The sequence below is a fragment of the Oncorhynchus mykiss genome, chromosome 16, assembly GCF_013265735.2.
Source record: "Oncorhynchus mykiss isolate Arlee chromosome 16, USDA_OmykA_1.1, whole genome shotgun sequence".
NCBI classification, from domain to species: domain Eukaryota; kingdom Metazoa; phylum Chordata; class Actinopteri; order Salmoniformes; family Salmonidae; genus Oncorhynchus; species Oncorhynchus mykiss.
This window is the reverse complement of record NC_048580.1, coordinates 41,697,223-41,712,515: the sequence shown is the minus strand read 5'-3', so window position 1 is coordinate 41,712,515 and position 15,293 is coordinate 41,697,223. Positions and strand designations below refer to the sequence as shown.

At 41.2% G+C, this 15,293-nt stretch overlaps 1 protein-coding gene across 2 annotated transcripts; it reads left to right on the top strand.

Annotated features, from left to right (window-relative positions):
- Positions 1-8,239: 8,239 nt before the first annotated feature.
- zgc:174906 (CARD and Death domain-containing protein) lies at positions 8,240-12,121 on the top strand. 2 transcript variants are annotated; one of them, XM_036946917.1, is made up of 4 exons: positions 8,240-8,719; positions 10,315-10,680; positions 10,812-10,892; positions 11,008-12,121. In XM_036946917.1, exons 2-4 carry the CDS (start codon positions 10,347-10,349, stop codon positions 11,298-11,300), a joined length of 708 nt encoding a protein of 235 aa, XP_036802812.1. In that variant the 5' UTR covers positions 8,240-8,719; positions 10,315-10,346; the 3' UTR covers positions 11,301-12,121. The 2 variants fall into 2 exon arrangements, with proteins under 2 accessions (XP_036802812.1, XP_021421624.2); XM_021565949.2 differs by having other exon boundaries at positions 8,264-8,719; positions 10,315-10,686.
- The last annotated feature ends 3,172 nt before the right edge of the window (positions 12,122-15,293 follow it).

Sequence of the window (15,293 nt, the reverse complement as noted above, 5' to 3'; positions counted from 1 at the left end):
TTCACTGCCTGTAAATACACTGTATCAGCCAGAACAACTTTAACGTCTTCACCCAGCTCTCCTACAAAATATATAGAACATTTTGGTATTTTGTGTCAGTGGATTCGTCTGTTATTATGGAGATGCTTTCTGGGGGGTTTTGACCAGACTGCGCCTCCGTTCTTCACATGTGTATTAATGAATGCACTTCATTTACGTTTTTCCATGGATAGTGAATGAAAATTGTAACTTTGTACGGAAAGAGGCTACATTTTCTTAGACAAAATGGTTATTATTCCCATATAATGTTGATAACAGACAATAAGTTAATGTTTGTTGATAATGTCCTTAAGATAAGCATTTCATTTGAAGTCAATCCACATGGTTGAACATTTATTTTGAACTAATTGGATAATTATGTTAGAGGATCATGGTATGCACAAGCGGCAATTAATTCACACGTGATGTGAGAAGACGCTATATTGGTCTCGAGGTCACATGATTAAAATACGGGGTAGAAAAAAAAATCAAACGCACTTTCATTACCCTTTCATTACATTTGAAAAAAAGGCTTGAAAACCACATTGTTTTTTGTTTTTTTTTGCCCAAAGTTTAGAAAATAAAAAAAAACTGTTGATGATTATTTTATTTAGTTTTGCAGTCAAAGATGGTGCTTTCAGAAAGTATTCATATACCCTTATTCCACATTTAGTTGTGTTACAGCCTGAATTAAAAGTTGATTAAATATGTTTTTCTCGCCCATCTACACACAATACCACATAATGACAAAGTGCAAACATGTTAAGACATTGCAAATGTATTGAAAATTAAATACAGAAATATCTCCTTTACCCCTTACACCTCTGAGTCAATACTTTGTAGAAGCACCTTTTGCAGCGATAACAGCTTTGAGTCGTCTTGGGTATGTCTATATCACCTATGCACATCTGGATTTGGGGATTTTCTCCCATTCTTCCTTGAAGATTTTCTCAAGCTCTGCTAAGCTAGATGGGGAGCAGCGGTGAACAGCAATCTTCAAGTCCTTCCACAGATTTTCAATGAGATTTAAGTCTGGACCACTCAAGGACTTTGACATTCTTGTTCTGAAGTCACTCCAGCGTTGCTTTGGCTGCATGCTTGAGGTCATTGTCCTGTTGGAACATAAATCTCCACCCAGTCTAAGGTCGTTCGCACTCTGAAGCAGGTTCTCATCAAGGATCTGCCTGTATTTGGCACCATTCATTTCTCCCTCTATCCATTCTGCCAGTCACATTCTGCTAAATGTCCCCAAAACACACATATCCCTGGGTCGCTCCTCTGGACAGTTTTATCTCCATCTCTTCATTCAAAGACTCAATCTGAAGCCTGATGTATTGTTGTCTCTACCTTCTTGCTTTTGTGCTGTTGTCTGTGCCCAATAATGTTTGTGCCCAATAATGTTTGTAGCATGTTTTGTGCTGCTACCATGTTGTGGTGCTGTCATGTTGTGTTGCTACCATGCTGTGCTGTCATATGTTGCTGCCATGCTATGTTGCTGTCTTAGGTCTCTCTTGATGTAGTGTTGTGGTGTCTCTCTTGTCGTGATGTGTGTTTTGTCCTATTTTTTAAATGTTTTAAAATCCCAGCCCCCGTCCCCGCAGGAGGCCTTTTGGTAGACCGTCATTGAAAAATAAGAATTTGTTCTTAACTGACTTGCCTAGTTAAATAAAGATTTTCCCAGACCGTGCTGCTGAAAACCTGCTGCCACCACCATGCTTCACGGTAGGGATGATGTTAGATGGGTGATGAGCTGTGCCTGGCCTCCAGACATAGCACTTTGCATTCAGGCCAAATAGTACATTTTTTGTTTCATCAGACCACAGAATATTTTGCCTTTGTCTTCTACATCCCCTTTTTTTAAACTCCAGGCGTGCTGTCATGTGCCTTTTTCTCAGGAGTGGCTTTCATCTGGCCACTCTCCCATAAATCCCAGATTAATGAAGTGCTGTAGAGACTATTGTCCTTCTGGCAGGTTCTCCTATCTCAGCCAAGGAACTCTGTAGTTCTGTCAGAGTGATCAGTGGGTTCTTGATCACCTCCCTAACCAAGGTATTTCTTGCCCAATTGCTCAGTTTGGTCGGACGACCAGTTCTAGGCAGAGTCTGGGTTGTTCCATATTTTTTCAATTTCCCAATGATGGAGACCATTGTACTCTTGGAAACTTTCATGTGTGTTTCTTTCTAAATTATGTCCAAACTATGTAATTGGCCAAAGGAGAACACTAATCAAGTTGTAGCGACATCTCAAGGATGATCAAAGGAAATTGGATGCACCTTAGCTCAGTTTGGAGTGTCATAGCATTGGGGTGTGCATACTTACACTATATGGCCAAAAGTATGGATTTCCTGAATGCATAGTGCCAACTGTAAAGTTTGGTGGGGGAGGAATAATGGTCTGGGGCTGTTTTTCATGGTTCGGGCTAGGCCCCTTCGTTCCAGTGAAGGGAAATCTTAATGCTACAGCATACAATTACATTCTAGGCCATTTTTGGCAACAGTTTGGGGAAGGCCCATTCCTGTTTCAGCATGACAATGCACCTGTGCACAAAGCGAAGTCCATACAGAAGTGGTTTGTCGAAATCAGTGTTGAAGAACTTGACTGAAAATCTCAAGTGTTATTACATACAGCTGGGAAGAACTATTGGTTTTAAAAGCAATGTCAACTTACCAACATTACGACCAGGAATACGACTTTACCGAAGTGGATTCTTTGTTCGGACCTTTACCCTGGACATGGAAGGGCGGGGGTGTATGCCTTATGATTAACGACTCATGTTGTGATCATAACAACATACAGGAAGAAGTCCTTCTGTTCACCTGACCTAGAATTCCTTACAATCAAATGCCGACCATATTATCTACCAAGATAATTCTCTTCGATTATAGTCACAGTCGTGTATACTCCCCCCAAGCAGATACCTTGATGGCCCTGAAAGAACTTCACTGGACTCTATGTAAACTGGAAACCATACATCCTGAGGCTGCATTTATTGTAGCTGGGGATTTTAACAAGCTAATCTGAGAACAAGGCTTCCTAAATTCTATCAGCATATCGAATGCGCGACACGGGCTGGTAGCATTCTCAACCATTGCTACTCTAACTCCCTCGATACATACAAAGTCCTCCCCTACCCTCCCTTCGGCAAATCTGACCAGGACTTCATTTTGTTGCTCCCAGCCTATTACAAGCATTTTGCTACACTCACATTAGCATCTGCTAACCATGTGTATGTGACCAATACAAATTTGATTTGACCTCAACCCCATCGAACACCTTTGGGATGAATCGGAACGCCAACTGCGAGCCAGGCCTAATCGCCAAACATCAGTGCCCGACCTCACTAATGCTCCTGTGGCTTAATGGAAGCAAGTCCCCCCAGCAATGTTCCAACATCTAGCGGGAAGCCTTCCCAGAAGAGAGGAGGGTGTTATAGCAGCAAAGGAGGGACCAGCTCTATATTAATGCCCATGATTTTGGGATGAAATGTTCGATGAGCATGTGTCCGCATACTTTTGTTCATGTAGGGTATTCTCTACTGGAACTGCCAGTCAATTCTCATCAACAACAACTCAGACTGGTGACCAACTGGGTGACAGCCTAGGTCATGAACGATCATCATCCTCCATAGCCAAACAGTAAATAACAACAGTAATAGAACTCATCACTGAATTTGCTCAAATACATGTTCAAGTTGCTCTTCAAAATATGACTTATCTTCTACTCTTTTGCAATTGGATGCAATTTTGTTAACTTACAAAAAGTATACAGGAGTAACCTAATAATTTACGAGTTAGCTAGCTGGCTTCATGAATGTCAACCAAGCAGCACTCACTTGACACGTGCTGGCTCTCAACAGTCCAGTGTGTGCAGCAACCACCCACCACCCTGCAGGCAGCGCTACGTATCTAGCCATGCATGTCAGCACCGGCGAAGAAGTGTCATGAGAATTTTCAATCCCAATGATAATAACTATCAATCAATCAAGCTTTGACCAATCCCCGAGGTTTGTAAGACCATGGGTTTAATAATAATTAGTCAAAGACTCAGCTTATGCAAAATTATAGCACAGTTTATTCAGAGAAGGTTCTAAAGTCAAGAATACAAAAACATCCATTTTATAGCTGCGCACATATGCACATACATACACACAAACAGTAGGTGAGATTGATCCTTCTCCATAGTTCTCACCACTGTGTATCACTACCCAGACGACAGTTCCATTCCCCCGAGATTAGGGAAACCTTGAGAAGTACTCCCTGTCCTCTCCCAAGTCTCTCAGAGGCCTAGCCAGGTTGGATCCAACACAGTTTTAATTGTTCTTCAGTATTTTACGAGGCACACACAAGTTCAAATCCTAAGCTACGCCTTGCTCAGACAGTCTGTGTTTTTCCACTATACAGATACCTTGTTTAAACCTAATTCCGACTAAAACGACACACGTCATCAGATTATAATTTTATGATTCTAATCAATTTCATACAGTTATAAGGTTTCAGAGTGGAATAATTGTATCATTATCTTTCAGCATATACATTATTTTATCAAGAAGATACTAGGCTGTGTAGTATAAGATCTGGAAAGACAGAACGTGTGAATTTATGTTTAGAAATGAGGATGCTGTTGTTCGGTTTACAAAGAAATGGTATTGAAATTCAGTTCTATTGGATTCCGGTTCATACTGGAGTTACTGGAAATAATATGGTAGTTATAATAGCAACAACAACAAAAAGCAGTGGAAAATAATATTGTGGATATAGAGCCTGAATATATTGATAAGTCATCTTGTCTTAGAGAGATTTACGTGGTAATCAAAACGTCAAGCCAGGGTAAGCCTACATGAAACACAGCCCTTATTTGAAGTGTTTCTAAAAATCCCCCATTGGAAAAAATGTATTGTAGAAAAACGATTGGAATTTTTTTGACAGCTAAGTTTTATGGGTATTATGACTCACACTGTGGCACTCTATACAGGTGCAGTTGGGTAGAGGGGAAATGAAAACAGATTCTGAAAAATGGGTTAGATTGTTGGCAGAGACAATGGGATAAAGGTAGTAAGGGCAGACATTTTGATGGTACAAGGAAATCTGAATCGGATAGAGTCATGAAATGGAAACAGAAGGGAGGAAGTTATGTTGTGTAGGATGGGATTAGGGCATACGGGAATGGGATTGAATTCCTCTTTGAAATTGATAGGGTACCATGGTACTGGAATGTGTAATGGCTGTATGGTAGAGGAAACGGTTGAACATGTATTATTATTTTGTGAAATGTATGATGCAGAAATGGAGAGGCTGTTTGACAGGGTCAGAGAGGTCAGAGGGGAATGGGGATAGGGTGGTATTTTGGGAATAGTGAGGTTTGTAGGGAATTTTTGCATTTTGTTCGAAATCACAGGAAGCTACTGAGGGGAGGACGGCTCATAATAATAGCTGGAATAGAGGGAATGGAATGGCATCAAATTGATGTATTTGTCATCAACCTCCTGTGTTCGAAATTGAGGGTTAATTAAGATAATATTGTGGTATAGACAGTTGGTGACCGGCCTCACACTCCAGTACAGTAGGCGGCGGTGTATGCACCTGTCAGTTGGTTGTGATCCGCCAATAAAAACTCAAAGAAGACGAACATAGTACATTTGGAAGAGGGGAAGGAATGTCTCTCGTGTGATCAAATCTATTCAACAAGCTATAATGGATGCTGAAAGATGGTCGATTGACTGGGGGTTTTAAATTGTCGGTGGTGAAGTCTTGTTGTATGTTCTTCTCGAAGAAGAAAGTTGCTGATTGTGATAATATACAGTCGTTTCTGTATGGACAGCCTATGAGGAGGGTTTCTAAGTATAAATGTTTGGGTCTATTATTCAATGAGAGATATACATGGAAAGATCATGTTATAAATGTTGAAACCAAGTGTAAGAAGGTGGTGAATCTTATGCGCTCGGTCTCTGGTTATGAAGGCGGTGCTGACAGACAATCGTTGATGGATATTTATAGAGCTCTGATCAGGACGACAATTGATTACGGGTGTATGGTTTATGGAACAGCGGTGAAAACTTGGCTTCAGAGGCTGGACAGAATCCAGTATACAGCTTTAAGGATGTGTATTGGTGCATTTAAATTAACATCTGTATATGCCTTACTAGTGAAGGCAGGTGAGATGCTTTTGGATATACGGCGTAACAAATTGTCATTTGCTTATTGGGTTAGGTTGAAAGGCTGTGAGGTTGAGAATCCCACTGCTACTGCTCTAGACGACTGTTGGGAATATACTAGTAGGCAAGGCCGTGGTTTTGGTTGGACAGTTGGAAGCTTGTTGATGAGAGGGGTTTGAGGGAGTTGGAGATTGTCCCTTCTGTGTTGATAGGGGATGTTCCTCCATGGTTACTCCCAGATCCTGTTGTTAATCTAACCTTGGCAGATATAAGGAAAGATTGGTCAGACGTTAGTGATGTAGGGAAACTGGTTGAAGTTTTATGCTTTTTTCCCCACTTTTCACAGATGGATCCAATAACCCAGATAGTGGACACACAGGAGCAGGCGTTTACATTCCTGAATTTGATGTGCAGATATGTAGAAGACTAACAGATGGACTGTCCGTATACTCAGTTGAAGTGTTTCGCGACACTAGTTTCCCTCCAGTGGGTACAACCTGTTAGAATTATAATATGCTCAGATTCTCTGTCTGTATTGAGTTGTTTATCATCTTGTAAATCTAATCGGAGTGACCTACTATTGGAGGTATGAATGTTATGGAAAATTGATAGACTGGGTGTAGTAGTGAGAATTTTTTGAGTCCCAGCACATTTGGGTGTGGGAGGGAATGAAATTGTAGACCAGTTAGCCAAAAGAGCTTTGAAACAAGATATAATTGATATTAATGTTCCACTGGGTTGAGGTGAGGCCAAATGTAAGATCAGAGACATTTTGATAGATGTGTGTCAGAAGAGATGGGACTCTGAGTCCAAGGGCCAGCATTTATATGCCCTCCAAAGAAAGGTTGGTGGACCAAGATTCAAAGGTAAGATTAGGAAGAAAGAGGTGGTGTTTGCTCGATTGTGCTTAGGATATTGTACATTGAACTCGTCATTACATCTGGTTGGCAGCATGTGAATGGTTTGTGTCTGGAGTGTACGCTCGATGAAACGGTGGAGAATGTGTCGCTATATTGTTGTAAGTATGTTGAAGAGAGGGAAAGATTGAAGTTTATGGTCATTGAGGTTGGACGGGGTGGACGGGGGGGTGGAAGGGATTTAAGGGATGGGGGAGGGTCAATTAGAGGTTAGTAGGGCTCTTTTTTTTTACTTTTTCAGAAGTACTGAGTTAGGTAGGAGGATTTAGAAATGTTATAAACTGTGATTTGACCACGCACTCCAGCACAGTAGGTGGCGGCATGCTTCTTTAACATTTGTTTGCAGACCGCCATTATATCATAGAATAAGAAGATAATAGTAGTCACTACAGGGGTCTTCTGGTGGTCCAAACACTTAAAAGACACACCCTCGTCTTATGCCCTTGGGTGAATCCCTGTCGCCATCTTGGAGGGTGGTCCAAATGATTAGCCAAGCAAGGGAAGTTTGCAACGTAAGCCCCTCAGCCCTCGTTTTTAGTCGGCTGGGTAGAGTGAAGTCTGTTAGGATCACGAGAGGCGGGCTGGCTTAGATTTTTTTGTGCTCCTGAGGATCAAAAGAAATGTGTGTTGGTTCTCACCTGATTTGATAAGTTTGAAGTGTTGCGTGTATCTCTTAGGAACAACAGAGCACCCCTCAAGGAGGTTATATCTGGAGTCTCGTGGGAAGTAGATGTTGAGGGGATTAAAAATATTATTGGAGTGATTGATTCACGTCGGATTAATTGTGTGGTGAATGAAGAAAAAGTGATGTCTATCTGTTCTTTTGTTTTTTGATATGTAGTCTCTCCCTAATCAAGTGCAGTTAGGGTATATTGACTACAGTGTCAGAGCATTTATCCCAAGACCAATGCAGTGTGATCATTGTAAAGCTTTTGGTCACGTGTCAAGTGTTTGCAAAGGGAGAAGCCGAGATATCCAAGTTGTGGAAAATATCATGTGTTATTAAAATGATTAAAATGTAACATGTTGCAATTGTGGTGGGAACCATGAAGCCACATCTTTCAAATGCCCTCAAGGATGAAAGAGAATGAGGTGGCCAAAGTCAGGGCATATCGTATGCAGCTGCTGTTAAAAGGGTTGAATGGGGCACTTGAAGAGTCCATGGTGGTAGATAGGCATTCACTGCAGGCTGCAGGGGTTGCCTTTCATCAGCAGGATCCTGACATTTTAAAAGTTAAGGTGGATTTTGTGGCCTTTATAGCTATGGTGATAAATGGTACTGCAAAGGTGGCGAGAAGGACCAGGAAGATAGAAATCATTGTGGAAGCAGTGGAGCGGTTGCTGGGGCGGAAAGATTTCTCTGCAAGGGAGTTACATGGAATATTGTCACAAGGCCCTAGAGCCTGAGAAGGGAGATATGGAGAATTGAAGGAAGAAGTAGGAGTTTTGTTTTGCTAATGTACTATTTTTTATTTGGGTGGATTAAGTTAGTTTCCCTATCACGTATGGGTTTTCCTTTTACCTTGTTTTGGTTTCAACCCGTCCAGTTGGTGGCGACAATAGACCCTTTTGGGTTGTAGCCCGCCATCAAACCCACAGAAGAAGAGGCTTCTGGTGTGTTCAAACGTTTCTGGTAAGAAGTTACATACGATTTTATCATGATAAAATAAAACATTCAGCTAATTATGTTTTGGTTCTGTGCGTTAAAAATGCATTTAGCTCGAGTTAAAGATAGTGGGGCGACTTCCTGCTTACAGACATCAACAAAACTCTGCATTATTTAGTTATGGGTATTTCGAGTCTTTTCGATGAGTAACGTTAGCCGACTAGGCGCATTCAAATGTTACTCAGAACATGGACATTTCAGACTTGCCAGCTGGTTGTAGTTATACAAGTGCCCTGTTCAAGCAGTTAGCAAGTTGGATATTTCCGAGTTTCCTAGTTCTGACTAGCACCTGCACCCAAATAATAGCCCACAATTACACAGACAATGTGTGTAATTGCAGTTTGGCGCCGAAGTAATTTGGGAGCTGAAATCAGTAAATGCTTGAAAATCTACCTCGATCCATGAAAAAATGTAATCTCAATTTAAAGCCAAAAAAGTAGCCTACCATTATCAGATCGTCACGTTCAAACGTTTACCTGGCCAAATTAGCAGTATGCAAATCAGGCAGCCAATCGCTTCAAGGGAGGGCACAGTTGACAACTTCAAATAACATTGTAATTGTCACATGCTTCGTAAACAACAGGTGTAGACAAACAGTGAAACGCTTACTTACCTTCCCAACAATGCAGAGGAAAAAGTGAAAGTAGAAAAATGATAAAACCCAGGAATAAATATACTGAACAGAAATATAAACGCAACAATTAAAACGATTTTACTGAGTTCATATAAAGAAATCAGTCAATTGAAATAAATATGTTCGACCCTAATCTATGGATTTCACATGACTGGGCATGGATGTGGGCCTGGGAGGGCATAGGCCCACCCACTTGGGAGCCAGGGCCTCCCAGTGGGGAACCAGGCCCAGCCAATTAGAATGTGTTTTTCACAACACAAGGTTTTTATTACAGACAGAAATACTCCTCAGTTTTGTCAGCTGTCCGTGTGGCTGGTCTAAGACGATCCCGCAGGTCAAGAAGCTGGATGTGGAGGTCCTGGGCTGGCGTGATTACATGTGGTCTGCGGTTGCGAGGCCGGTTGGACGTACTGCCTAATTCTCTAAAACAACACAGGCGGTTTATGGTAGAGAATTGAACATTCAATTCAGCAGTTCTGGTGGACATTCCTGTAGTCAGTATGCCAATTGCACGCGACCTCAACTTCAGACATTGTGTTGTGACACAACTGCACATTTTAGTGGCCTTTTATTGTCCCCAGCACTTGTGTAATGATCATGCTGTTTAATCAGCTTCTTGATATGCCACACCTGTTATGTGGATGAATTATTTTGGTAATGGAGAAATGCTCCCTCACAGGGATGTAAACACGTGTCATTTCTGTCCGCTTTTATTTCAATTCATGAAACATGTTGCGTTTATATTTTTGTTCAGTATAATAACACAAGTAATGAAGACACAATCTCTAAGTATTTAACTTTGACGATAAGTTTCCAATTTAATTAAATCAAACTATAGGCCTACATTCGATGGGAATGAATGCCAGTTTGCATAACAGCTTTCATTTGCAGATTTAATGATAGCTACTGTAATGCATCATTTTCTCAGGTCCAGCGATAGAAGGGGATAGCTAGCTGATCATGGCTGAAGAAGAACCCCTAGGTGGCGCCCAGCAGGTACTGCGTCGTCTGAAGCCCAAGTTGATCGATACTCTAAGTGCAGACCCTGCCTTTGTGCTGCAGCATGCAGACTCCCTCAGCCTACTGGCCCGGCATGAGTACAAGCAGGTCAAAGCCCTCACTGACCCATCAAAACAGGCCCAGGACCTTCTGGACCATGTGATCAACAAAGGACCCACTGCTGCAGAGCAGCTTCTGCAGCTCCTGACGGGCAAAGAAATGCAGGATACGTTTCCCAACCTTCTGTTCCTCAAGGAACTGCCAGTGAATGATCAAAAAGCTGCAGGTGAAAAAGGTACAGGTACTGTACACATCTCTTTAGACTCACCCGGGGGGTGGTGTCGCCCCTCTATATTACCATATTTACTGTACTGAAAAATGATGCCGTTTTTAAATAATGTATTTTTTTTATATATATTTTTTTAGGGGGAAATGAAGTTACCAGAAAGAGAGGACAAACATTTGAGTCCGAAGAGAACCTTCCTGCTAAACAGACCTGCAAGGATGGTGAGTTGACCCTCTTGAAACAAGGGAATATAGGGTATAATTGAACATTATAATGTTGACTGTCTAGTGACAGTCTGTTTGGTGTTTCGTTTTGGACCCTTCTGTTGCTGAGCAGGCTCTAAGATGGTGGTGGAGAAGGATCTGATGCATGTGGCTCGAAATATCGGTCGCTCCTGGAGGGCAATTGGTACAGGGGCCCTAGACATCCCCTCTGTCAAGCTGGATCAGATCCAGGAGGACTATCCACACAGCCATGTGGACCGTGTGTTCGCCATGCTGCGCTACTGGAGCACACTGAAACGGCAGGAGGCCACGGCGGCCAATCTCCACTCCCTACTCAGCCAGGGCGACTGGGCCCTGCCGCCAGACAGCATAGACTTTCTCCTGGGCCCCATCTTAGACCCGTAGCAGTCTGACCTTACTACTAACCCTTAGCTACTATTGCATAATTTCCACTGCAGGGATTTACCACAGTGCTTGGCCTCAGACTTTAGTGTTTCCATGGTTGAGGTTTAGTGGGAAGAGGTTGTAACCGGTGGGATGTAAAACCCAGGTCTTCTGCATGGTAACTCAACGTCTTTACCATTATGCCAGGAGGAAATCCTCATGGTCAGACTGGGTGACAATTTGTCTTACTTTTATTTTTTTATATTTTTTTACCAGATCAGCTTTAAAAATATAGATATTTTATACATTTGTTTTCCATCATCTTTTGTTTTGTTGCTTATTTCTTTGTAAAAAATATATATACACTACCGTTCAAAAGTTTGTGGTTACTCAGAAATGTCCTTGTTTTTGAAAGAAAAGCATTTTTTTTCTTTCATTTGTCCAGAAATACAGTGTAGACATTGTTAAGGTTGTAAATTACTATTGTAGCTGGAAACGGCCGATTTCTTTATGGAGTATCTACATGGGCGTACAGACGCCCATTATCAGCAACCATCACTCCTGTGGTCCAATGGCACGTTGTGTTAGCTAATCCAAGTTTATAATTTTAAAAGGCTAATTGATCATTAGAAAACCCTTTTGCAATTATGTTAGCACTGCTGTAAACTGTTGTTCTGATTAAAGAAGCAATAAAACTGTCTTTTATACTAGTTGAGTATCTGGAGCATCAGTTTAATACTTTTTTGCTGATTCCATGTGTTATTTCATAGTTTTGGTGTCTTCACTATTACTCTACAATGTTAAAATAAAGAAAAAACCTTGAATGAGTAGGTGTGGCCAAACTTTTGACTGGTTCAGTGTGTGTGTGTATATATATATATATAAATATATAAACATTTTTATAGTTGTCTCAGGCAGGGCTACTCTGTTACCGGTACATTAGCTAATGAGTCATATCCAATGCTAATGGTCTAAGGCCTGAGACCTTTGTGTTTCCATGGATGAGGTCGCCCCCCCCCCCGTGCTGGTACCATTCACTCTACTTGCCTGTCTCACTCTTTCCTGACTCTTTAATGTGGATTTTAATCTAATTTTCATTTTATGGGGGGGGGGGGTCCATGTTCAAAATAGATTACATGATATATTCCACTATGTGTACTGATGACCTTTGTGATTTCATGTAGTTATTGTTTCACTCTGGTCAGGTAATTTTACTCACCCTTGAACCATAAACCTAGTAATGACATGGTCAAGCTCAACACTGCATTTTCATGCATGGTAAGAATATGGACTTTGTACTGTAGACTTCATTCTTAAGGGTCTGGTGCTATCTATGTGGTGTTCATTGTGAACAAGATTTCAGTTTCTGAGATTTGCACGGATGACCATTTATGACATAGACCTACTGTGTTGTATATCCAGTTCCAAGGTATGTTTGAAATGTTTTGTACAACTTAATCTTATGGTTTGTTCTGTAACCATTTTAACAGCCACAGTCTAAGATGTTTATTGCCATAGGAGATTTATTCAGATGAATCCTGTTGCTCTCTGGAAATCGTTTTCTTTGAGTACGTTACTACAGAGTACAGAGATATAAATCAAGTGCTATTTGCATATTAAATTGTCATGGGATGCATTTGCTCAATTGTTTACCAATATTTTATGGTATGCACATCACATTTACAGACTGAGGCTTTTTAAGCCATGCGTCAACTAGTGAGATTCTGGAACCTAGTATGGCGTTCCTCTCGCAATAGCTGGAGGAATCTGAGTGTTGTTTCGGAGCGAGGTGATATGGAATGTTTGTGTTTGATGGGGGCGAGGGTGTACATCCGTATTGTGCAGGGTTTTCAACCTGTGACTCAATATCTACGATACATTGATGTTTCCTTCTGAACATTTTGATGTAAAATAAAAACATTGACCAGTAGTGCAAAAACCTTTTTGATTTCAATTATTGAGTGTTTGGTTTCAATTTGTGTGTGTATTTTAGCGTCATACTGTCATCTGATCGCCACGTCACTATTCAACTCTCATCATCTTCCTTCATTAGACTATGGGATAACTACATAACCTTCCCCCAATGATCTGCTGTGCCTGAATGAACCACTTCTGGACCACAGAGAGGGCCAGCACTTCCTAAGCCGGGCTTTTAAAGCCCTCATGGAGGAGGTGCTGTGTAAGGGCACAGACATCAATGAGAAGGTCTCACATCCTATCTTCACCTTATATAGTTGTCTGTCTAACAACGACCATCAGGCACTGATAGTTCATGGCAACGCAGTCACTTTAGAATGACTCCATCTGTCTAAACTGTAACCTCCCTGCATTGTGTCCATTTGAAATCAATCCCTTTTTGACAGCATGCCTTCTGATTTAAAAATAACTTTCCATACATGTTTGCCCATGGATGTAGTGGTCAGAAAGTGACTTTTTGGACCTGAATGCCAAAACATAAGTTGACCGAATTTGCATACCCCACCATACCATGAGACATCCATGTCTTCATCACTGGAAAAGAGAAATGGTTGAGTTTGAGATCATTTAAAAGCTTACAGTGTTGTCAAACAATTGTATTATTTCTTCAAATGTTTTGTTTCTAAATAAAAAATTATTTCATTTCAATGGTGTACCAGCTAAATTACAGTAGTCTGAATTACAGGTCCATTCTATGAACTATATTTATATTATTTCAATTACACCCACCTTGTATTCAAGAGCATGTTGTGTCTCAACCGCTGGCGGGACACAACACAAAAACCTTAGATTATGTCAAATAGGGTCTTGAGTTTACAAGTTTTTAGATAATTGACATTAAAGGTTAAAGTTTCTATTAAAAAACTTTTTTTCCCAGAAATTATAAAATAGTTTAGCAAAAACAATTAGGAACCACTGGCCATTGGGCTAGTACCGGTAAGTTAATTGATATCTTCCCACCTGATTGTTTGCATTACAATCAAACCTCGGGAGGTACACACTACCCAGTGCTGTATTTTCAGGGGTTTCTTGTGCTTGTTATACCCGGGCTACAGGTGTGTTAGTGGCGGGAGCCGGAGGAGTTGGCTGCTCTGCTGGATCTGGAGCTCTGAGAGAGAACAGGGAAGTCCCAGCACCAGCTGCTGCAGAGAGTACGGGACGTAGCCAAGTACAGCGTCAAGACCAGTAAGTCCCCCCCCTCCCCCAGCCCAAGCTCTGGTCCAGGGTGTTAGGGCAGTTTGCTATCGCTGAGCTTTCCTTCACTAATAAGCAAGCCGCACTAACGCCCTAGACCAGAGCTACCCTAACCCCACAGGGAAACATAGACAGAGGGAGATGAATGTGATTCTGGTTACAGTTGATTTTTGGTAGGCAATCACTTAGAACTGTCCTGAATGCACACACTAAATAAAGTAAAGAGCATATCACTCTCCAGATCATCCGCATTTCTTCAATCAGCTCTTTGCAGGGGTGGATTACCATGCCTTAACAGGACGATTCCTTACGGAGGCTCTCTACACTAGCCAGTAGGAGAGAGCAATATATGCATATGTACCATGCATACCATGTACACTTCCCTATGTATTTATTTGGACAGTGAAGCTAAAACTATACTGCAGCATTTTAGATTTGAGGGCATTTTCATTCATGTCTGTTTTACCGTTTAGAAAGGAAAGCACTTTTTACATTTGGTCCCCCCATTTGAAGATGTCATAAGTATTTGGACAGATACATAAAGTGCTTTAATTTCTAAATGGTAAACAGATACGTAAGAAAATACCCTCAAATAAAAGGTGACGTTCTGTAAAACATTTGATCTCAAATCCAAAATGCTGGAGTTTAGAGACAAATTAAACGTTTTCGCTTCACTAAATACGTATTTAGTTGGACAGTGAAGATAACTTTTAATTTGTCTCTACATTCATAACATATGTTATGATATGAACATTAAGTTTCTGTAACTAGCTAGATAGCTCATAGGTAATCCCTATGAAGTGTCCGCTGGTAGCTAAACGCAGCCAGCCATGTAGGTGATTA

Excerpts from the sequence above, each read along its gene's own strand:
- zgc:174906 (XM_021565949.2), top strand. The coding sequence starts at position 10,347 with ATGGCTGAAGAAGAACCCCTAGGTGGCGCCCAGCAGGTACTGCGTCGT. Across the intron at positions 10,687-10,811 it reads TGCAGGTGAAAAAGGTACAG|GGGGAAATGAAGTTACCAGA; the intron begins GTACTGTACACA and ends ATATTTTTTTAG. Across the intron at positions 10,893-11,007 it reads TAAACAGACCTGCAAGGATG|GCTCTAAGATGGTGGTGGAG; the intron begins GTGAGTTGACCC and ends GTTGCTGAGCAG.